The following is a 25033-nucleotide window of genomic DNA, read 5'->3' on the forward strand; positions in this document are numbered from 1 at the left end:
TCAGTTAAGAAAAAGTGAATTTTATTCCTTAGGATCAAAGGAATGTAAACAAAAATAGTAAAACAAGTTATGAGAAGCTCTGGAATTAAAGTCACAAACAACTTTTTATTAGTTAAAATGTTTCTTAAATATTCTTTACAAGATAGATTTTAGGAAACGGAAAGTAAACAGGATTTAGCTCTTTAGATTCATGAATGACACATTTATTTCTAGACTGGCATCACGTGTAAGTAGTGACGTCTGCCAGAGCCATTAAAAAGAACAGGTAAGTAATGTTTCTGAGTGCCTGTACTATAAATAACATTTTTTTTCCACCAAAAAACTCAAGAGCATGTAAATTCTTCAAAAGCTTGATCTGCACACTTGTACATGCAACCAAATTCTGCTGGAAAATACAGTTACTGTTTTACTGGGCCTGAAGGTTCTTCCCTTCAGGAGTTCCATCTTCCTTCTTGTTTTGTTTTGTTGCCACACTCGACAGTGCTCAGGACTTACTCCTGGCGGTGCTCTGGGGATCATATTAGATTCCAGGTACCAAATCTGGGTTGGTCACAAGCTAGGCAAATGTCCTGACAATTGTACTATTTCTCCAACTCCCAATCGACCTTCCTACCCAACTACTACAGGTATCAAATGTAAGACCAAGAGGTGCCTCTCGACTTCAGTCTACCAGGTTTTTCTCACTCATGCCCTGAGGTCCAGGTTCTATTTCTTCCAGCCTGATTCTTTCGTTTTACCTCATTTTCCTCCATCAGATCCACTCTCTCATATTAATCCACTCACTAAATAAAAATGTCTATCATTCATTCACCCTGAGTCCCATCCCGTCCGCCCCACACCCAATCAGGGAGAGATGGTGGCGCTGTCAGGTTTGGCATGGTTGCTTCAGGGCGTGAAGTTGGTTTTGAGCCTTGGTAAAGCACTTTAAATCACTGAGCCACCTTCTAGGACCCACACACCCCACTTTTAAAGAGGGCGACTGAGAAGAAAAGAATTTATAGCTACCCCCTTCAAGTTCCATACTAAGAGGCTTGCCATTACTGTGAGAGAATTTTAAAATTGGCTTTTACACCATTGGTCAAGTTTGGAACCTTTTCTAATTTAATAACAACTGTTATTTCTTCTCTCTGGATCACAAGCTTCTCAGGGCAGAGTAGTACATCTGAATTCCATGGGTCCCTAGAGCCCAGTCCCACATTATCACTTTATTAGTGCTCACTACATAGCCTTTACAAAAAAAAAAAAACCTATAAAAGATATGGACGGAAGCTTACTGTTGCAAAGGTACTAGCACCTCCTTCCAGTTTTTATGATAGACAAGTCCAAAACAATTTGAAATGTTTGAAAATCATTCATGAGATGGCCACACTAAAATGAGACAGACATGATTTTCACTATGCACCAAGACTACCTCAACGTCTGTTTTTACTTTATGCCTATGTTACTATACATGTTTTAAAAAAAAAAAAATCCGAGTGGTTGGAAAGAGTACAGGGGTTGAGGTGCTTGCTTCCCTTGCAGGTAGACACCCCTATTATAATCCCCAATACATGATCCCCCACGCATTCCCAGGGATGACCCCTGAACAGAGAGCCAGGAGTAAGCTCCGAACCACAGGTTGTGGCCCCAAAACCAAAAAGAAAAAATTCTAGGTGGGGATGAGCTCGGCAATAGAGCCTTGTATGTGTGAGGCCCTCAACACCTCAAAAAAAGAAAAAAAGGAAAAGAAAAAAGAAAGAATGCAACAGTTTTGGTGTAACTTTCCAAATTTCTACATAAAATCAATGAGGCAATAACTATTAAAACTCAATCTGAATCAGGGAGTCCTCAGAGACTGTGAGTCCAGCTGCACAACTATTCAGCAGAGCAAGGGCTTGCCTCTGCACTGCACATCCCTTCTCACCTCAGAAAGAAAAATGGCCTTTCTTACCTGTCATCATGAGAAGCAATTCTTTCTCCAAAGACCATCCGTGCAGGAGTTAAAGATAATATTCCAAGCTCCTGGAGCTGAGTTAAGAAGTGCTGTTCTGTTCATGGAATAAGTTGAAATACATTCAGAAAAAGGCAATCTTGTGCATGAAAAACAATTATTAATAGTACTGCAAACTAGAGAACCCAGAAATAAATTTAAAAAAATTAAATTACCAAAAAAAAAGAAAAGGAAAGAAAAAAAAAGAAAAAGACATTTAAATAACTGAAATTATCCCCCAAATGTTTCGCTTATAGAGTTGGGAAACTACTATACTGACTTAGTATGAAAAAAAAGTTGAGCAAAGCACATTTCAAGACGAATCCAATGTAAAAACTGACTTCTACCATGTTTCCAAAGACAAAAATATTTGACTCATTTATTTAAGAGTAAATCATAAACCAACACCTAATGAATCCTACAAGAAGTTTTTCACTTCCCCACTATAAGCAATGTGAACAGTGATGACAAGTGTGTCAGCATAGGACAGGGTACCCACTGGAGAGGGCAATGATGGAACAACACAAAGGGAGGGCTGCACCACTATGACACACACCTGATACCCAAAATGATTTTTCCCTGCTCCCAATTCCCAGTCTGTCAACAACTCCCTTCAGTCTGCAGAATTTAGGTATTTGTGGAGGTGGGTCACAGAGAAAGAAGGAGGGACTAAGTCTCCCTTGAGAAAGTCAGTAATGGGCCAAAGCCCCAGACTGAGGTCTGAGAGTCCCATACATTACTGTCACTACCCACCTCTGACCAAAGTGTTTGAGAACCCAGAAGCTCACATGATTCTTTCGGGAATCTAACTGCAAAAGTATCTGCAAAATGAGCACCATCTGTCTCTTCCCTGAAGTACCTTCTGTTATGGCAAATAGATACTCCAAAATGAGGGAGGTTTGGGTATTTAAAAAGTGTGGCTTTTGGGGGAAATGGGGGGTGGGATGGATACTGGGATCTGTGGTGGTGGGAAATGGGCACTGGTGGAGGGATGGGTATTTGATCATTGTATAACTGAAATCCAAGCACAAAAATTTGTAAGTCTACAACTGTGGTGTCTCACTAATAAAAATTTTTAAAAAAGAATAAAATAAAATAAAATACCATCAGAAAATAAAATTTAAAAAAAAGTGTGGCTTTACCATCTCTGCTTTAAGAATGGTTAGGTTCTATTTTCTGTATGATGTGCTAGGTAAGCAGTGTACTCACCCTTCTCCCAACTCCCAATCTACCTGTTATTTCTAGGTCTCTGGTATGTTAAGTTCCCTTTCATCTGCCTTCCTATCATGACATAAGAAGTAACACACACTGTCCTCCCGTTGTTCCATCAATTTGTTTGAGCGGGCCCAGTAACATCTCCATTTTGAGACTTCTTGTTACTGTGTTTGGCATATATCAAATTATGTCACAGTTAGCTTGCCAGGCTTTGCTGTGCAGGCGAGATGCTATTGGTAGCTTGCCGGGCTCGAGAGGGGAGGAGGAATCGAACCTGGCTCGCCACAAGGCAAACGCCCTCCAGTGATAGCTGGAGTGCTATCACTCCAGCCCCATGACATAAGAAATAATCTAAATTTCTTCAAAATTTTTCATGATTCCTAATAAGTTCGCACCTTCTGTCTGTGGCCTAGAGGTTTCATACAATTAACAGAAATGATTTATAGTGTTACTCAAAAGACTATTAAAAACATATTCTATTTCAGGGTCCTGAGTTTATCAAGTGACTTTCAAAAAGTACTAGAACTGGGGCCGGAGTAACAGTACAGTGTATGGGGGTGCTTGCCTTGCACACAGCCAACCCACATTTGATCCCTGCATCCCATATGGTCCCCCTAGCCCCACCAGAAGTGACTTCTGAGCACAGTGCCAGGAATAAACCCTGAGAACTGTTTGTTTTAGGGTGTGGCCCCAAAACAAACAATGCCCCCCTCAGCCAAACAATAAGAACACTAGGGCTGGGCTGTATGCAGTTTGGTGGTAGAACGAAGGCCTTGCACATCTGAGGCCCTGGGTTCAACCCTGAGCATCACATGAGCATCAGCGAAAGAGATAACCCAAGGGCTTCACAATATTGAACAAAACCCACAATCTATTCAAACATAATAGACTAAGCTAAAGAACTACACTTTTTTTTTTTTTTGGCTTTTTGGGTCACACCCGGCAATGCTCAGGGATTACTCCTGGCTCTGCACCCAGGAATTACTCCTTGCGGCGCTCGAGGGACCATATGGGATGCTGGGAATAGAACCTGGGTCGGCCGTGTGCAAGGCAAACGCCCTACCCGCTGTGCTATCGCTCCAGCCCCAAGAACTACATTTTTAAGTCAAAATTTCTGCAGTGTTTGATGAACTCACAAGCACAAGTTATTGGAGTTGGCAGCACGCCCTAACCACCGTATGATCTCCCCAGTTCCACACTCCAGTATTTCTTTTCTTAAGGCTATAGCATCCTCTTCAACTGACACTTAAATAGGAGCAAGGGATTTACATTTTTATTTTGAAAGCTGCTATCTATGGCACATGCATTCTTCTACGCAGTGTGTGTCACCATTATAAGCTCACTCATTAAACATGCAATCAGAAATCTGGAAAAATCAATTTGTCTCACCTGTGACATTAGGATCACGTCTTGTTCTCCACTGAGGAACAAACACAGTGATGTTTCTGTTGCCAAGCTTCCAAAAATAGTCAACTGCAATAGCAATTCCACGACAAGAAAAGAACTTTTTCAAACCATGGCTATAAGAAAATAAAAATGATTTCACTGTGAAACATGTTAAATTCCACCATAAAAAGATAAAATTCATATGCAGCAGGAACAATTAGAACAAAATTCCCTTTTATACCCTTTCTGGCATCAAGTTGCATTAACTTTGCTTGCGATTCTTATTGGTTTTAGGATTTTTCATAAAATCAAAAAAGAGTCTGAGCTTCCTGGGAATATCTGCTTATCTATGCGCTTTTATTGCACAGAATTTTTTTCTTTAGATTTTTGGGCCACATCAGTCAGTATTCAGGAATGAGGCCTGGTGGTGCTCAAGGGGACATTATGGTGCTAGAGATTCAAACTGGGGTTAGCAGGATACAAGGTAAGCACTTTAACACCTGTACTACTTTTCCAGCTCCTTAATGTTTTTTCTTTGGGAGCCATACTAAATGGTGCTCATGAAACCCAAAACCAAACCTAGGTCTCCCTAATGCAAAGTAAGGGCTCCACCCATTGAGTTATCTGTTCAGCGTTCTTTCTTTTGCATCTTTGTTAGGTTCTTGGGCCATACCCAGCGGTGCTCACGGTTTACCCCCAGCTCAGTACTTAGGGATTAGTCCTGGTGGGGCTTAGGGGACCATTTATGGTGCTAGGGATTGAACCCTGGTTGGCAAGGAAAGGGTCCTACCTCTGTACTATCTCGCTCTATCTAGCCCCAGACCCCATATTTCCTAAAGAGCCAAATGTCATAAATGTTGGGGGCCAGAGCAAGAGTACAGTGAATAGGAGGCTTTCCTTGCACGTGACTAACCCAGGTTCAATCCCCAGCTCCCCACATGGTCCCCTGAATATGCCAGGATTAAGCCCTGAGCACAGTTGGGTATAACCTAAACAAACAAAAACTCAAAAAAGGGGAGGGAATCATTTATTATCCTTCAGCACTTATGTAAAAGTGCAGTTTATTTTTTTAAAGGGGCTACAGTTTTTCAGGTGGTAATCTATCTGCCTATCAATAGGCATGAGAAAGAAAAAGAAATTAAATTCCAAACTTTGACGAGATTAGCATAATCCACCTTTACTGCTCCACTGATTACTTGTTTTCAAGTAAGTAAGTCTTCTGGTAGAGGGTAAAGCATTGCCCTGGATGGATTCAATACCTCAGCACCACATATGGTCCCCTAAGCACTGCAGGAATGATACCTAAGGACAGTCAGGGGTGATCTGATGTGGCAAAAAAAAAAAAAAGGAGTAAACCCTGCATCTTCAGTCCTGTCTTCTCTACCTCAGGCTCCCCAAGTTCAGTATCTATTTCCTTCAGCCTCCTGGCTGAAGGATATAAGGGTATAGTGTCCACTATACCCCAGAAAACAAACACCTTGAACATACATATCTGCCCAGTCAACACCAGGATCACTCAGTCCCAACCCATCTGGCCAACTCCTGCTACTTGACCTTGATGTGCAGTGACAAAGACTCGACTCATGCTCAGGTCCTTAACGGCATAATTCGAGACAAACCCTGGCTTTGAGGCCTCCACATCTAACTAGTCAGAGGGATCAGAGGGATCGTTCCATTCCCACCACATGTCACGGTTTGGTGTTCCTGCCATCACTCTCTGTGCTGAGTTGTTGTTCTTCAGCCCCTTCCTGTGTGCAATCTCTTACCCCCTCCTTTGCCCTCTTCAAATACCCTCAGGATTCCATTCCAGCGCCCTATCTTTGATGAAGTATCTCTAGACACAGACAGACACTCCAGTATCCCCTTTCTTTCCTGACTTGCTGCATCAGAATTACGAGACAGAATGAATTTCAGTTTCTGTTTCAAATCAAAAGAACAGAACACTCCATGTGAGTCACCAGCCGGGGATGCACTGATAGAGGAGGACGGAGCTGGAAATAAGAGTACTCAGCCACCCTCGTGGATTGTTATTGGTAGAAAAGAAATTGGCACAAGTCGTATGAGAGCAATTGGGCAATATTTTTCAAAATTATGTGTGTGCATGTTTTTTTACTTCAACAGTACCACTCAGGAATTTACAGTGAAGTTTTTACACATAGGGATATGACATTGCATATATAATGACATATATCCAATTCAATCTTTGAAAGATGGAGAAATAATTAAATACCTTTAAATGAAAAAAAATAAGAGTAGGCTTCTTCAAACCTGCTAGGCCCTTTTAATACTCCACCGAAGTCTAGCCCAACCAGGCCTACATCCCCACACACCAGGGTTTGAGCCAGACACACAATATCCAAAGGAGTTGTTCAAAAATCTCCTTTTAGAGGCTAAAACCCCACTCTGTTCTCGTGGTTCATAGTGTCCACTATACCCCAGAAAACAAAGAAAGAAATAAACCCATTTCTGATGAACTAATTCAGAGCTGTTTTTGTTCTAAAAGTACTGGAACACAGCAAGAATAAAGCATTACAGGGGCTTGAAGCAACAGCACAGTGGGTAGGGCGTTTGCCTCGTACGTAGCCAACTACGGTCTTCCAAGCACTGACAGGAGTAATTCCTGAGTGCAGAGCCAGGAGTAACCACCCCTGTGCATCGCCAGGTGTGACCCAAAAAGCACACACACACACACACACAAAAAGACGAATATAGCATTACATGGTTAGGGAAAGAAGTGAGGGGTACTTCTTTGTAGAGATGGCCTTGTTTTTGTTTTCTATTGTTTTGTTTGTACCAAGCAATGGAGGGAGGAGGCAGGCATCTTCCCAGTGTCAGGGATCAAACCTAAGGTTTCTGCATGCAGTGCATGCGTGCTAGTCCAAACAGTCTTTTTGGCCAGGGGCCTTCTCTTTTTTAACTGATTCTAATTGCTTGCTTATCAGCAAAGACAACCTAGAGTTAAAGTCAACCAGAGCCAAAAGATAAAAATCCAAAATATAGCCATCTATTCCTTTTTATAACAATCAAGGAACAAGTCAAATCTGCAAAATCTTGTCAAGTGCACCCTGGATAATCAAATATATACAAATGTGTATTCTTTTTCATTAAGACTAGGGGGAGGGGGAGGCATCCATAGTAAAAAAAAAAACAGGAGGGATACACTGTTGCATTTTAATGGATCACTAAAGAGAAAGCTAGAAAATGCAGTCAGGTGAAATGTGGCTGCCTTGGAGCCTCGAAACTAAGAGGGGAATACATAAAATTTCTAGAAACATTAGCTCTAAACTAATTCCCAAGCTTTTATATTCACTAACAAGACTGAATCATTTGAGAAAAAAGATCACTCTGGGGGTCAGGGAGATAGTCAAAGGGCTGGAGCTCATGTTCTGCTGCATGTGGGAACCCCGCGTTTGATCCCAGCACTGTTTGGTTCCCTTAGTACTAGAGGGAGCAATCTTAGAGCAAGCAAGTGACCCTAAAATTCCAAATAATAATAAACTTAAAAAGAAACCAGTTAAGTCACTCTTGATAAGCCCCACCCCCCGCCAATATCTGCAAGAATAAAGAGAACAATTTAAAATTCTGGTGGAAAATCTTGGGTTTACAAAAAATAAACACACAAGAGAAAAAGTCACCTGTTTTAACTTTTGACTCACAGATAAAACTTCTGAGAAAGGCAAAAGCCCTGAGGATCCCAGATTCAAATTCAGAATGAACAGAGTCAACAACTTTTATTAACATGCGGTTATTCGTATCATAGTAGGTAGACACTAGATGGAAGAATACCCCCAAAATACAGGGAAGCTATACAACAGATACATGACAAAGACTCACAACACCCAGAACCATTCAGGGAAACATGCAGAAACAACGAAAAACCTTTCTGAGTTACCCAGGGGAGAGTAATTTCCTACTAGTGTGTACTTCATGAAAGTAGTTGGGGAAGCTTGATAAAGTGGAGCATAGTTTTAAAAAAGTTAGAATGGCTATACTACAGTTCGGGCAAGCTAAGGGGCAAACCTCATTTTATGGAAAATGATCTACCCAGATAAGTCAGGTGATCTTATGCTGAAGTTTCAGACTGACAGCCTGAGTATTATCTGGACACCACTGATGTCTAGCCATATACCACAAACAATTTCCATTTACTCATCACTTGACTCATTTATGGTGACAAAGGGGAAAAACCAAGTAGAAACCTGCATAATCAGCAGCATTAAGTACGGTATTATGGAATTTCTCACAGCGTATATGAACTGTGGACACCATGCCAGAGAGGCAAATTAAAGGGCTTGCAGAAATCTAGAATGATGTGGGCCTGGACTGCTCCAGACAGGGATCAACCAACACAGCCTTTAAGTTTCAAACTTCTTTAACTACATTCCCAACTAGTCAGATCAAATGAAGGAGATTTACTTAGTAGTGTAAAGGCTTCGTAACCAAGGCCAGAATATGCCAACCTCAATTCCTACGAAGGAAGGAGTAATGATAGCTGTGAAGAGGTACTATGAACTCAAATCTAATCTGTGTAATCATGTACAAGACTTTTTGTTTGAGGACCACACCCAGAGTTACTCAGGGCATACCTCTCACTTTGTGCTCAGTTATCACACCTGGCAGGAGTCAGGAAACACTAAGCGGTGCCAGGTTGGTCAGACGTCTGCAACACAAGTGCCCTGCCCACTGTATTACCTCTCCAGCCCCAAGTATAAGATTTTAAAGTCATTTCATGATATATGTAAATAACCATACATAATTTGTATGTTATAAAAGACAAAAGTGCCATACCTAACATAAACTGGTGCTTCAACTTTTAAGATTTTAAATAATATTTTAAATTAAATATATAGCCTAAAAATTTAATCTAAGTGGTCAGAGCGGTAGGGCATTTGCCTTGCAAGGTCTACCCAGGTTCGATCTCCGGCATCCCATGTGGTCTGCCAGGAGTGATTTCTGAGTGCAGAGCCAGAAGTAACCCCTTAGCATCAATGGGTGTGACCCAAAAAAGAAAAAAAATTTTAATCTAAATTGATCACCAGATCAGTTGAAATAAAGTTATAGCTGAATGGTACAAAAGTCCTTTAAAAAAAACTCCAACCAGGCTGGAGAGACAATTCAGCAGGTGACTGGCCAAGCAAACCAAAACTTACATAATAAACAAATGGGACTACCTCAAACCAAGAAGTTCCTGCACTGCAAAAGAAACAAGAATTAAAACACACACACAAACACACACACACACACGGAGAAAAATGTGTCCACTACTCGTCTGACAAAGTGTTAGTATCCAAGATATATAAAGCACTGGCAGAACTTTACAAGGAAAAAAAAACCCAAACCCAACAAAAAAAGGGGTTGGGGGATAAGAGCACAGAAACTCCCTCAATGACCCACAGATTGCCAAAAACATTGAAAAAATGCTCTGCATCACTGTCACTGTCCTCCCCGTTGTTCATTGATTTGCTCAAGCGGACACAGTAACGTCTCCATTGTGAGACTTGTTGCTACTGTTTTTGGCATATCAAATACGCCATGGGGAGCATGCCAGACTCTGCGGTGCAGGTGGAATACTCGTGCAGGTCTCTCAGTAGCTTGCCAGGCTCTCTGAGAGGGACAGAGTAATCAAACCCTGGCCACGTGCAAGGCAAAACCCTACCCTCTTGTGCTATTGCTCCAGCTCTGCATCACTAATCAGGGAAATGCAAATCAAAGTAACAATGAGCTATCATCTCACATCAGTGAAATTGGTATACATCACAAAGAACAAAATCAAGTGTTTGCACAGATGTAGGGGCAAAAGGACCTCATTCACTGCTGGTGCGAATGCCAACTGGTCCAGCCTTTTGGAAAACAATATTAACACTTCTCAAAAATACAGAAATTGAGCTTCCATAAAACCCAGAAACTCTACTTATTAGCATCTACCTTGATGGTCCAAGAGCTCTATTCAGGAAAAAAAAAAAAAGCATTTTCACCCCAATGAAAAAAGCGTTTTCATGCAGCTCTACTCAAAATAAACAAAATCTAGCAACAACCTAAGTGCCCAAGAACAGACGACTGGATTAAGAAACTATGGTACATATATACGATGGAATACTGATGAGGAAAATACCCTGCCCACATTTCAACAGGCCAACACCACAGAGCAGAAAATGTTAAAGGGTAACTGAGTCTGAGAGACTTGCTATAACCACGGAATGCATTCAAATGTCTTTTGAGATGGTAATTGTCTCACTTTGTAGCCTTGGTGTAACCTGGAAAGGTACTCCAAATGGGCTTAAATCCTTGAGATGGTCTCTTCCTTCTTTGCAGATGACATGCTTAAGAATCTCTGCTGGGCTGGAGCGACAGCACAGCGGGTAGGGCATTTGCCTTGCACACAACCAACATGGCCGATACAGGTTCGATTCCCAGCATCCCATATGGTCCCATGAGCACCGCCAGGAGTGATTCCTGAGTGCATGAGCCAGGAGTAACCCCCGAGCATCGCCGGATGTAACCCAAAAAGAAGGAAAAAAAAAAAAAAGAATCTCTGCTTCCTCTCCTGCCAGCAGCCTGCAAAGGTTGCATCCTATCAGATATTCTTTAAAATGGAGCTCTAGCCTTTGGTGTTTTGTTTTGTTTGGGGGCAATGTTCAGGAAGGAGTTACTCCTGGCAGCACTCAGGGGACCTTATGGGATCCTGGGGATCAAACCTGGGCCAGTCACATTCAGGGGCCTTACCCACTGTACTATTGCTCCCGCCCTGAGGAGAGTGTCCAGTCTGCAGCATGAGCTCTGCTGGGTCTACCAGCAAAATAAAATTGAGTTCTCGCACTTCTCAGGGAGCAGCAATTTGGTCTTCTGCTGGCTCTCAGTTTCTAATACCAGTTGGCTTCAAGAGATGAAATCGGGCAATTAGCTGCTACCTAGACGGGTCTGGAGAATATCATGTTGAGTGTAGTCAGAGAGAGACATACTCAGAATGATGTCTGTTATAAGTGGAATATAAAGAAACAAAGCCGAAGTACAATAAATGCCCAAGGGCAACAAGCAGAGAATTGGTCTTTAGTAGGAAGCTTAACTACTAAGGAGGGAAGGGAGTGAGGAGACACTAAGACAATGGTGGAAAAAAGTGAACACTGGTGGAGAGTGTGGTGCTGGAATGTGTTATGCATGAAACCCCATCATTAACAGTATAGTAAACTACAGTGCTTAAAACAACAACAACAGCAGCAGCAGCAGGGGCTTGCTCTTCACGCCTGTGTTCTCTCAGTTCTGCTTGACTAAATTTTCCACTCTAGAGAAACCTGTGTGCTCCCATTCCCACCTGCCCCCCCCTTCCACCCCTCTATTCCTCTCCCCCCGACCCTTCTGGGGCCACACCCAGCAATGCTGGAGGCTTACTCTGGCTTGGTTTTCAGGAATCTACCCTGGATCAGCTGACTGCAAGGCTGATCCACCCCTACTCACTGCACTTTTCTGCCCCACCTATGTTCTCTTGAACATACATCTCTCTCTTTCTCTCCCCTCACATCTTTCTAAAAACAGTTTAAATAAAAACTATCTTCCTACACAGACACACACACAACAACAACAACAACAACAACAACAACAGCAAAAAAATAACAGCAGATAAGGTGCTTGTCTTATATGTAGCCAACCTGGGCCAATCCTGACCCCACACAGACAGGATCATCAACCTGGAAGCATAGCTAGGTGTACCCACAGGCCCTGCCCATCCAAATCATTTTTCTTGGTGCAGGGGAGGGGGGTGGGTATTCCGGGTATTACCCAGTGGTGCTCAGGGCTAGTACTGGTACAGTGCTGGGGGGAGGGGGGGTCACTCCTGGTAATACTCAGGATATCAAATCTAAGCCTCCTGAATGTACAGGAAGCTCTCCAGCCTACTGAGCTAATCTTTCCAGTCTTACAAGTCTTAAGACTAACTCAATAAGTCATAACTAAATGCCTATCAAGAGCAAAGCATCTTAGATCATGGGGGCTGTTCTAGAAGAAATAGACACAAATCACTTTCATTTTATAAATGGGGTTTACAGCCCGTAATTCACATTTAATGCTAAAGCAATTTGTTTAGAGAAGGGATTGTTTTCAAGTTAAAACAATCATCTCAAAGTGATCAATTAAGTGACATTTATCACATTCACAGTGATGGGAAACCACCACTTTCATCTTGTTTCAAGATACTTTCTTTGCTCCAAAATAAAACCCCGTATCCATTAAGCAGTTTCTTCTTAAAATAAAGGTTAATGTTAAGATACTGTTTTTAGATCAAGATTTTTCACATCAAACTCCATCATTTAGGATAACATATCCTTTTTAAGAATTTTTCAAAATAAACATCTGTGAATTCAAAGAAAACCAAGATCTCTCCTACACAGTAAGTTTTCAAGAGTTGGCAAATGTTAGCTTGTGGTTTCCCCTTAGTTCATTCATTCAGCATTTTTCAAGAGATGACACAGCAGTAGAACACCTGCACTGGGTTCAAGCCCCAGCTCCCCATATGGTCCCCGGAGGCCACCAGGAGTTATCCCTGAGTGCAGAGTCAGAGCAAGCACTGAGCACTGCCAGGTGTTACCCCAAAACAAACCAAAAAACTGAAAGAGATGACTCTGTACTCAAGAGTGTGAGAGATCATGTGGATGTGTTCAGGACTGTCACAAGGACACAAGACACTAGGGAAAGTGGAGGGACTAGGGAAGCGAACACAAGCAGACAATATACTATTGGTCCCTAATAGACCATCCTGAGCAATATACTAAATCACTATTACTCCAAAAGGATTTTTTAAAGTGTCATTATCACTGCTTATTCGATACTCATTTTCATTTCTTATTCTTTGAACACTAATTTGGAAAGGATTTTTTAAAGTGTTATTATCACTGCTTATTCAATACTCATTTGCATGTCTTATTCTTTGAACACTAATTTGAAAATTCTTTCCAAATATAGATAAAATGAAAAAAGACTTGTATTACTCACAATAAAGCATGACCTAAATTTTCTATCATCATTTAAGAAACTGCAATGAGAAACTGGAGCTGCACTTAGACTGTGTGACTGAAAACTGTATTTTTTATATATATATATTTTATATATTTGCTTTTTGGGTCACACCCGGCAATGCACAGGTGCTACTCCTGGCTCTGCACTCAGGAATTACTTCTGGCTGTGCTCAGGGGACCATATAGAATGCTGAGAATCAAACCCGGGTCGGCCGTGTGCAAGGCAAAACGCCCTACCTCCGTGCTATAGCTCCATCCCCTGCACTTTACAATTTTACTTAGATAATGCTACAAAGCTGTAAGCCTTTGCTGCGTTTCCTTGCAAAAGTACTTCCAGGAAAAAAAAAAACAGGAAATGACAATAGATCGTATTACTTAGAAACAAAGACAAAAGTATTACAAACTTTTAGTATCTCCAAACTTTAATGTGAAATACTGCCATTTTCTTTTCCTTGACAGCAAAATGATATTAAAAAAGAAAGAAAACAAAGGAATCCTGTATTTAAATAAGTGTGCATACTTTTCTTTCTTTTTTTTTTAAATGTGGTTGAGACCAGAACAATAGTACAGTGCATAGGGCACTTGCCTTGTATGCAGTCAACCCAAGCTCAATCCCCGGCACCTACCAGGACAAGCCCTGAACCCAGAGCCAGGAATAAGCCCTGAGCACCCCTAGGTGTGACCCCAAAACAAACCAAAAACAGCCGAAAAGATATATACTAGATTTTCTTCAAAAGACAGTAGATGGGGAATAAGACAATGTTTGAAATGATGGAACAAGACTGAGCAAGAGATAACTAGTGAAATTGAGAAACAAGCGTAAGTGAATCCCAGGTCAATATAAAACATAATTCATTATGCTATATTCTTATGCTGGAGCAATAGCACAGCAGGTAGGGCGTTTGCCTTGCACGCAGCCAACATGGCCAACCCGAGTTCGATTCCTTCGCCTCTCTCGGAGAGCCCGGCAAGCTACCGAGAGTTATCTCGCCCACACGGCAGAGGCTGGCAAACTCCCCGTGACGTATTCGATATGCCAAACACAGTAACAAGTCTCACGATGGAGACGTTACTGGGCCCGCTCGAGCAAATCGATGAACAACGGGAGGACAGTGACAGTGACTTATGTATGTCTGAAAATTCTAATGAAAATCTTCAAAACAAATACACAATAAACATTTCAATAATAAAAAATATTTCCAACTCATCAAGTATGTTTCTTTTTTGGTATTTTTGTTTTGGTAGTGCTCAGGGTTTACTCCTGGCAGGCTTGAGGGATAGTAAGTGATGCCCCGAACAGAACTTTGGTTGGTTATATGCACTGCAAGTACCTTACCTGCTGTACAATGGTTCTGGGCACCTTATCAAGTACTTTTAAATAAAGTCATGTCACACACTAATCTTTTAAACCCTTTTAAGAATGAGGCTGTCAATTTCACCAGGGCACCCCAGATGGAGCAGGTGCAGTCTCCCCACCTACTCCAGATTAAATCCCGGGGAACAAGAGTTTTCACAAGCAAGGCCCAGGAATGGGGTTCCAGTCTAAATCTCCATGCCGCATGGCAGCAGAGGTGCCAGGCTGTTCCTCACTGGCTCCCCAACCACTTGATGGCCTGGATGTCACCCCCAGAATGTGCCTCTGGGTGCCATCTTAGCACATCAACAGCCCTGGTCCAGAGACACCCAACTGAATCCCAAAATGGATTGGTGCCCTACAGAAATGTCTCTGGAACACAACCATTTACAATCTAGAATTCTGGAAGCGCATGGCTGCGGCACCCAAGATATTCAGCAATGGACAATAAACTAGCATCTGCCCGTGGCAGGCAGGCTTGAATGTCGGTAGGAAAATTCGAGCAAAACATAATGTCCAAAAGTAGAGAGAGAGTATTGGGAAAATTGCCTGCCATGGAGGCAGGGTGAGGACTGGGATGGGGGGATATTCTGGAGATATGATGGTGGAAAATGTGCACTGGTGGAGAGATGGGTGTTCAATAATTGTACGGCTGAATCTTGAGCATGAAAGCTCTGTAGCTTTGTAACTCTATCTCATGGTGATCCAATTAAAAAAAAAAAAGTAGTGTGGAGTTTATGCCCAATTCAAACAGCTTAGTCAATGGCCAAATAAATAGCAGTACTCTACATTTAAAAAAAAAGAGAGAGAGACTGTGAGAATGGAGTGATAATACAGTTGGGTACGGCACTTACCTCGCACATGTCCAACCAGTTTTGATTCCCAACACCCTAGGTGGTTCCCCAACCCCCATCAGGAGTGATCCCTGAGTGCAGGGCCAGGAGTAAGCCCTGAACATGGCTAGGTATGGCACCCCCACCCCCACCACACACACACACACACACACACACACACACACACACACACAAGGAATGAGGCCACAAAAACTTACCAATTCATAAAACTATTACAACTTACCATGTCCAGGTGCCTGATTTCTTGAAATGCAGTTAATAAACTGCTTAGACACTGAAGTCTACTTCAATATGAACTGAATTTGAAAAATGAAAGACTCCTATGAGTTGCTGAAGTACAGCATAAAGATGTTCTTGGGGCAAAGCAAAGGCAAAAGAAACTCCTCAGGGTTTCAGAATGGACCCCAAGATCTAACAGCTCACTGGTGCCCAGCAAGAGAGAGTGACTACTCTGTATTCTCAGTCACTGTATTAGGCCACTCATTAGAAAAAAGACCTAATTCCACACCAGAAGTAGGAAATTGGGTTAGGATGAAACTTTTACTATAAAGTTGAGATCTACAAAATATTTCAAACAGATAAATTTGTTTAGAAATGTGCTGTTCACTGTCCAAAAAAACCCCAAGACAAATCCCAACAACAGAAGCGCATCACACCAATGTATACTGCTGGCTAAATTCCTATTACACTGGCCCCTGACTGAAGGAATGTTTTAAAATACAACTCAGTGACCCCTAAAAATTTACTCTCTTTAAGAAAACAGAAAGTGCCCCTCTACTGCACCGAAAGCTCCACCCACCAGGTCCCAGTGCCCCACAGCATTCACTTTAGAAAAGATTACCATTAAAATAAAAAAAGAAAAAAATCTTTTTCCAGAGCATCACATAGGAATTCAATTATCTAGTGCTATTCTGGAATGTGAACCTAATGGTTCACAATTCTCTATCTTATCTTGTCCTGCGAAACCATCAGCAGGGTGAAGCATTTTCCAACTCCAGAAGACAAGACAAATTTTTGCATAAAATGTTTGTTTTCGTGGAGTTCATGCACAATTCAATCAGCCTAATCAGTGGCTGAATAAATAGCAGTACTCCTACATTAAAAAAAAAAAAGTTTGTTTTCAAAAAAAAAATGCTACAGAGCAACCAGACACATAGGAGTTCTTACAGCGATAGCACAGCGGGTAGGGCGTTCGCCTTACACGCGGCCAACATGGCCAACCCGAGTTCGATTTCTCCGCCCCTCTCGGAGAGCCCGGCAAGCTACCGAGAGTATTCGATATGCCAGACACAGTAACAACAAAGTCTCCAATGGAGATGTTACTGGGCCCGCTCGAGCAAATCGACGATCAACAGGAAGGCCTTTACCTTACCTTACCTTACCTTACCTTACAGATATAATGCTAAGACACTGACTATAACCTTCTCTAAAATTAAAAGTTATAGAAAAGTGGACTTACGTAATTGCAACATTGCTCCCATCTATAACGATGTGTTTTAAATCTGTTCTCCCTGGTTCATTTTTTAATTCCAGCTTGTAAGGTACTTTCAGGGTATCTCGAAACCTTTGAACCCCTGTAACTGAGGAATCAATATGCTCAGAAGTTCCTGCCAACCTTGCATCAGAAACTGAAGATAACAGCTGGGGCAGTGGCATCGGTGGAGAAAGGGGTGGGCAGTTTGGCTTAGGCTGTGGAGAACTACAATGTCCCAAGCGATTTTCACAAGCAGACTTCATATTTGGAAGCAAAGGATCTCCTTGCTGCAAACCATTTTCAGGGAAAGCTGGAATTCTGGATTGGTGACTTGAGGCTCCTCTTGAAACAAAATTAACTTCTTTGGGACTTAAAGAGGCAACAGAAGGTGAAAGACCATCAGTTTCCAGGTCTACGTTACAAGTGTAGTTCTGATTTGAACTCCAGATTTCTTGCTTCTGTTCTATTGGCACTGTCCTAAAAGTATTGATTTTGCAATTTGAGGTACATGGTTTTGATTCTGCTTTGAATGGTAAATGAGAAAATCGTTCTACTATATTTTGCTGTGTGTGACACAGTGTTTTCTTTGGAGTAGAATCTGCTGTAAGCTCACTTATGCTGCTACAAACACTTTTGTTTTTGGTTTTATTAGTTTCAGTATATGTAGTACCTAGTGAAAATTCTGCGTCTTCTTGGAATCTTTTATTTTCTTTTTCAATTTCCTCTAAAAGCAGTAGTGGTTCCGTAGATGGTCCATAATCCCTAATTACTTTTTCAACAATTTCTTGGGAATAGCCCATGGTTTTAAAGAAGTTCACAAGGATGTTATATTCCATTTCCTCAGTAGTGTCTTTTACATCTGGACTTAAATTTTCAGGATCAGCAGAAGAATCAGATAGGTCAATCCCTGCATTTCCAGATGGTGACTTACCATCATGTAAAAGCTCCCCCTCTTGTATATTTTCTAATGAAAACTGCTTCTTGGTATGTCTTTCTTCAGAATCAGAAAATCTCCTTTTGTGACAAACTCTGTCTGTGGAAAGCGCCTCTTCATCTGGAGTTAAACCATTTACCGGAACAAAAAGTACATCTTGTGAACTGGAAAAAACTGTGTCCATTTGTTTTGTAAGCTCAGAAACAGGAGTTCCGGCTTTATTTCTTGCATCTTCCTGCAAAATTACCTCATCACTGGAAATATTCAGACCTGTGGCAGTGTTCTGTGTAGTCTCTCTTTGTACAGAATCTCTGATTTCAGTAACATTATCATCTCCTGTTTCAAATAGGTTCTCCTCACCTTGTGTGAGTGCCAAAAGTTCTTTTTTCAACAAAGTGGGTAAAATTAACAAGTCCATCGTGTAACAGTCTGCATGAGCTTCAACAAATTGTTTGAATTCCCTTTTTACCTCTGATTCTTTGTGACTGCTGGGTAAGTTCTCGTTATTCTCAAAGAGCTTTACAAACTGCTGAATGTGACTCCGAGCCATGACCACAGCTTCAGCACTTCCTCGGATGCCAAGAAGCCCAATGTCCAGAATGCAAAGATCAGCACAGGTGTCCTGAATCAAACTTTTCAGAAACAGGCTCTGGGCCCCAACAAAAATGCAATGCATGGCCTTGGGGTAACATTCCTTTTCTTCTAATTCAGGTTCACAGATTCCTTTAATATATTCCTATAAACAGAAGAAATTAGATTAATTTACAAAAACTCCTCACAGCATATATCATGTTACAAATATAAGTATATAAAATCAAAGGCATGCTAACAACTTTAGGAGAAAAAAAGTCACATATTAAAAGATTTTAAAATAGATATGTTACTTAATTTCTCCCTGTGTTATCTTCTGAAAGTTTCATATTTAAATCTGTAAATGGAACTGATTTTTGTGTTATGACTCTTAGACAGAAGATCACATTTTCTGAATTAAAGATGTCCAATTGTTCTGGAACCATTCTTCAAGAAACCACCTTTTCTCTGCGGCATTGTTTTTGCATCTTTTTTTTTTTTTTGCTTTTTGGTTCACACCCGGCAATGCACAGGGGTCACTCCTGGCTCTGTGATCAGGAATTACCCCTGGCGGTGCTCAGGGGACCATATGGGATGCTGGGAATTGAACCCGGGTTGGCCGCGTGCAAAGCAAATGCCCTACCTGCTGTGCTATCGCTCCAGCCCCTGTTTTTGCATCTTTGTCAAAAAACTTAATTTATAGAGGCTGGAGAGCTAGCTCAACAGGCTGAGTGCACACAATGTCTGGGTTCAATCCGCAACACATTGGTCCCTCAAACACTGAAGTAGTTCCAGAGCACTGCCCAATGTGGCCAAAATAAAACAAAATAATATATACACATACATAGGTATATATCTATCACATTCCATACTTCAAAAACATATATTGGGGATGGAGCTATTATTGATGGTGATCAGGGTTAACTTCTCCGTCTTTAATCAGGATCACTCCTAGCGGTGGTTGGGGTACTACTATATGTGGTGTGGGGATCAAACCAGGATAAGCTATGTGCAAGGCAAACACCCTACCTGTTGGGTATCTCTCCCACCCCATGGCACTCTATTGTATCTTCTGTCTAGGATATAGAAATACACACACACACACACACACACACACACACACACATATATATATATATATATAGGAACTGGAGAGGTAGTACAGCAGGTAAGGTGCTTGTCTTGTACGTAGATAACCCAGGTTCCATTGCAACAACCAATATGATCTCTAAAGTTCACCGGGGTGACTCCAGAGTATAGAGCTAAGAGTAAGCCCTGCACATAGCCAGCAATGGCCAAAAAAACAAACAAAATTATTAGATTGTTTTTCTCTTTTTGGCAACACTCCAGGGAGTCAGAGGTGACCCCCCCAGTACAGTGCTAAGGGGTTGCTCCTGACAGTGCTCAGGAGACGGTGCAGCTCTAGGGACCAAATCCCACATACAAAGCAGGCACTCCAGTCCTTTAAGCTATCGCCTTATCTTTTAAGAGGTCATAATTTTCCTGGTTCTTCACATACTAAGATAATGCAGTCATTCTATTTTTATTTATTTATTTATTTATTTATTCATTTGTTTATGTATGTTCAATCATAGCAGGTAGTCTATCCATTTTTTTGACAATACATTTATGAAGAACTGACTAGACAGAAGAACTTGAACTTGAACCTGTGTACTACTTGCTGAAGAAGTAACACTGGCTGTTTACATGTTTTACCCTGAATTACCTCTTGGGCATCTCTACCTTCTGATCCTTAACACATAACCATTTATTTTCTGCTTCCCTACAGACCTTTAGGGTCAGCATGTCCTTTTGAACTGGATGATTTTTTTAAAAATTTTTATTAGTGAAACACCATGAGGTACAGTTGTAGACTTACAAATTTTTGTGCTTGGGTTTCAGTTATACAATGATCGAGTACCCATCCCTCCCCCAGTGCCCATTCTCCACCACCACTAATCCCAGTATCCCTCCCAGCCCTCATCCCCCCCTGCCTCTGTGGACTCCCTTTTGTTCTCTCTCTCCTTTTGGGTCCTGTGGTAATTTGCAGTCATTTTAAATACAAGTCGCTGCGTTTTTTTTTTTTTTAAAAATCCCAAGGTGCATGTTGGTATTTTTGTGCTGGTAGGTAGGTGATCCAGCTAATTCCAGGCTTCAATCTCCAATCTCGCCTGAGTTTTGGTTCTTCTATCAGTTCAGATTTTTTCAAAACCCCGCAACGCTATTTATATTTGTCACCTGAGTGGTACCTAGTGACCACAGTGGGACCCAGATGATAGTTTTCTGTTTAGCTCTCAGGATTTTTTCCCCCTTTATGCTGATGAGTAAACAGATTAACTACAGCTTGGTGATGAATCATAAACTACTTTTTTGATGTCACTTTCCCTGCTCTTTCTAGTGCCTGCATTTCTCTCTCCACATCCTTCTTTTCAGTTCTCCAGTCATAAAGATAAGCTCTCCTTATCTCAATTTGCCTTGTACTTCTAAACTGACTTGCTGAGGACTCAGAGAGAACAACAAAGCAGACTGGCCTCATTCTCTTGGAATCATAATCCAACTAGAGAGAAAGACTTTCCTCCTCCATTTTCCAGGGGTGTGGAGGAAGGGGATAGCAGTGTCAAGCCCAGGTCTTAAGCAATGCAGGTATGTTCTTCATAGCTGAGCCACATGCTTCTCCCTATCCCATTTTTTGGCTTTTGGACCATATGCAGTGTTTGGGTGGTGCTATCAAACCTCGGGCGTCCATATACCAAGTATGCACTCCAGTTCTTTGAGCTATCTATCCCCTTAGTTCCCTTAGATTTTTTGACTTCTGCAAGCTCCTACCGTCACCATCACGGGATGTTTTTGGAATCTGAGGTACAATGGAATGAAGGAAAGACACAAAATGGAGTCTTGTTATTCTTTAGGTGCTCCTTTTTAATGCCCCTCTGTCAAAAGCAGAGGCGTCTCCTGTATTCCTTCTGTGCCCTGGAACCCATTCTTATTAGTAGGCTGTTACTGTCCTCCCATCGTTCATGGATTTTCTCAAGCGGGCCCAGTAACATCTCCATTGTGAGACTTTGTTGTTACTGTGTTTGGCATATGGAATACATCACGGGGAGTTTGCCAGGCTTTGCCATGTGGGCGAGATACTCTCGGTAGCTTGCCGGGCTCTCTGAGAGAGGCGGAGGAATTGAAATCGGGTTGGCCATGTTGGCTGCGTGCAAGGCAAACGCCCTACCCGTTGTGCTATCGCTCCAGCCCATTAGTAAGCTAAAGGTTAGAAATAACATAGGGAAAAAAAGGTACATTCACAACTGCTTAGGATGGGCACTTTGAATTCTGATCTTTCCCAAACTGCCTGTCGCTATTTGTTAGTGTTTCAGAGTCCTCTAAGAGCTGCTTAAGTACATTCTGTCAAGATTTTAGAGCTATATCAGTCCAGGGTGAAGTATACTGGCTTTCTTCTCAGAAAACAGAATGTCTGGTGCTGTCTTCTAGTATTTTTTAAAGAGATAAGTCCTGTTTAAATATACGGTTGAATTCACACAAGTCAACTACTGTTGACACCACTATGCAGCCATCTATAAGGAAAAGTCAATCTGGATCCCAGTTTACTCTGGACTGCTAGCAGCAATTAGGTAACCTGGAATGAAGAGGTTTCTTCTCCAAGTAAAGGAGCTTCAAAACAATGAAGTTCATTTTCTAACTGATGAAAGGTAAAGTCTATCTATGAACAGTCCCCTCCCACACCAAAGGTTTCAATGGTCTACTTATGTTTGGTTATGAAACTTAAGAAAATGCACAAATCAAAATACGCCTCACATATTCAAGTAAAAACAAAACAAAACAAAACACAAAATACAAGAAAACAATCTATGTATAGCAAGGTAGAAAATCACTATCACTGTCCTCCCGTTGTTCATCGATTTGCTCGAGCAGGCCCAGTAACGTCTCCATCATGAGACTTTTGTTGTTACTGTGTTTGGCATATCAAATACATCACGGGGAGCTTGCCAGGCTCTGCCGTGAGGGCGAGATACTCTCGGGAGCTTGCCGGGCTCTCTGAGAGGGGCGGAGGAATCAAACTCCGGTCTGCCATGTTGGCTGCATGCAAGGCAAACGCCCTACCGCTGTGCTATCGCTCCAGCCCTTGAGGAAAGCCAATAAAATAAAATTTTCCCAAGATATAAGGAAAATGAACTCCTAAAACTGTTATCAAGAGGCTAAAAATCAGAGTAAAAAAAACTTCCAGATTAAGAATATAAGTAAACGGATGTGGCAGGTGAGAGTACAATGAGTAGGTAAACTTAAACAATGGCCAAAACAAGAGTCACGGAAGAACTGTGTGACAAAGTGAGGCAAATTTTCAATGCAAATTTCTACAAGCAAATAGGGCCAGCATGATAGTACAGCAGGTAGGGTGTTTGCTTTGCATGCAGTTGACGAAGGTTCAATCCCCGGCATCCCATATGGTTCCTGGAGCACGGCCAGGAGTAATTCTTGAGTGCAGAGCCAGGAGTAAGCCCTGCACATATACCATCAGGTGTGGCCTCAAAAATAAAAAACAAAGGCCCTACAAACATGAAGAAATGAGGAAAATAAAGAGAAAAGAGATTTTAAATCCTAGGTCCTCTATCTAGGATACCCTAAATCCAAGTAACTAGGATGCCTCAAAAGAAAGAATGGCAGGGCTGGAGGTAAGGCACTTGCCTTGCACATGGCAAACCGGATTTCAATCTCTGGCATCCCATAAGGTCCCCTGAGTCACCAAGAGTAATTTCTGAGTGCAAAGCCAGAATTAAATCTCTCAGCATTTCCAGGTCTGGCCAAAAAGCAAGCAAACAAAAAAAGACAGAGTGGCAACTGAAAATAGCACAAATATTTGTGTATTCCTTATAACAAATTTCTTCTTGGGGCAGGATGGGGGTGGGGGCTTTTAAGTAGCATTTAGAGTCCATGGGTCATTCCTGATTGAGTCACAGCTGATCAGGCTGGATAATTCCGTGCTTGGGCCTACTAGTTCTAGGAACCACCTTAGACACAGTCAGTGGCCACTCTGGACCATACAGTGTCAGAGACTGAAATTGCATCCTTAAATATGCAAGGTATTCTTTCTTTCTTCTCTTTTTTTCTTTCCTTTTTGGGCCACACCCAGTGGTGCTCAGGGGTTATTCCTGGCTCTGCACTCGGGAATTACTCCTGGCAGTGTTTGGGGGCTACATGGGATGCCAGGGATTGAACCTGGGTTGGCCGCGTTTATGGCAAATGCCCTACCCGCTGTACTATATCACTTCAGCTCTTTACCCCTGACTCTTGAGTTATCTACAGACCTAATATTTATGTATTTCTTGAAATGATAATACACAAAACACTATACATATTTTATGGGGAAATATTAAGTTTTGAGAACAAAATCGATGACTGGAAAAAAAGAGTAGGCAGCAATGAATTTAAAATATTAAGGGGATCCCGGAGGAAAAAAAAAAAACAGGTTCCAAAAAGAGCCGAGATCACCGGCAAGTTCCAGATGGGGTAGGTGCCGCATCCCGCCTCCCCCAGATGGAACCCCGGTGAACAGAAGCCTCTACAAACACAGCTCGAGTATGTGGGAACTAGGACTTTTTCTCAAATCTGCCGGACTACAGCTCCCAGGTAACCTCTGATTCCGGAAGTCACGCCCACAGCCCGCCCCCCAGCGCCATCTTTGAAGCATTCAGCCTAAGAGAAGGACCACATGGAGGGTGCGGGAACCACAGATCCCGGAGGGAAAAAAAAAAAAAAAACAGGTTCCAAAAAGAGCCGAGATCACCGGCAAGTTCCAGATGGGGTAGGTGCCACATCCCGCCTCTCCCAGATGGAACCCCGGTGAACAGAAGCCTCTACAAACACAGCTCGAGTATGCGGGAACTAGGACATCTCTCTATATACAAAGTGATCAATGAGAAGTAAACCACGAAATCTTTCTCCCTGAAAATCAGAGTTAAGTTTGGAGCATGGCCACAGCCCCAGAAACACAAGGACTTAATGCAGAACCCAGCAGCTTGGAGCAGAAAAGTGAACGGACTATGCGTTAATCCAGGCCATCATTTCTGCCCAGAGGGGAAAAGGTGTTGCCCCATTCACCCTCTCTTCTCTGGAAAGAAGGATGGCGGCCGCATGGGAGCCTTGTGGACAGCAGGTATGAGCCGGGGGTGTGGGGGCGACTAAAACCTCATGGGAAGGGGGGCGTTCCGGTCTGTCCTTCACGCCCTACCGAGGTCAACAGTTGCCCCCCACGAGCGGCTCCC

The 25033-nt window shown here is 42.1% G+C and overlaps 1 protein-coding gene across 1 annotated transcript in view; it reads right to left on the reverse strand.

Moving 5' to 3' along the window:
* N4BP1 (NEDD4 binding protein 1) overlaps positions 1-25033 on the reverse strand; it is a 62906-nt gene that overhangs the window by 6908 nt on the left and 30965 nt on the right. The window contains exons 2-4 of the mRNA XM_056136204.1: positions 17243-18927; positions 4574-4704; positions 1931-2027 (exon numbers count right to left, since the gene is read on the reverse strand). Coding sequence (XP_055992179.1) covers positions 1931-2027; positions 4574-4704; positions 17243-18927 — 1913 coding nt within the window. The remainder of the gene's footprint in view (positions 1-1930; positions 2028-4573; positions 4705-17242; positions 18928-25033) is intronic.

The sequence above is a fragment of the Sorex fumeus genome, unplaced genomic scaffold, assembly GCF_029834395.1.
Source record: "Sorex fumeus unplaced genomic scaffold, SorFum_2.1 ptg000122l, whole genome shotgun sequence".
In the NCBI taxonomy this organism is placed as follows: Eukaryota; Metazoa; Chordata; class Mammalia; order Eulipotyphla; family Soricidae; genus Sorex; species Sorex fumeus.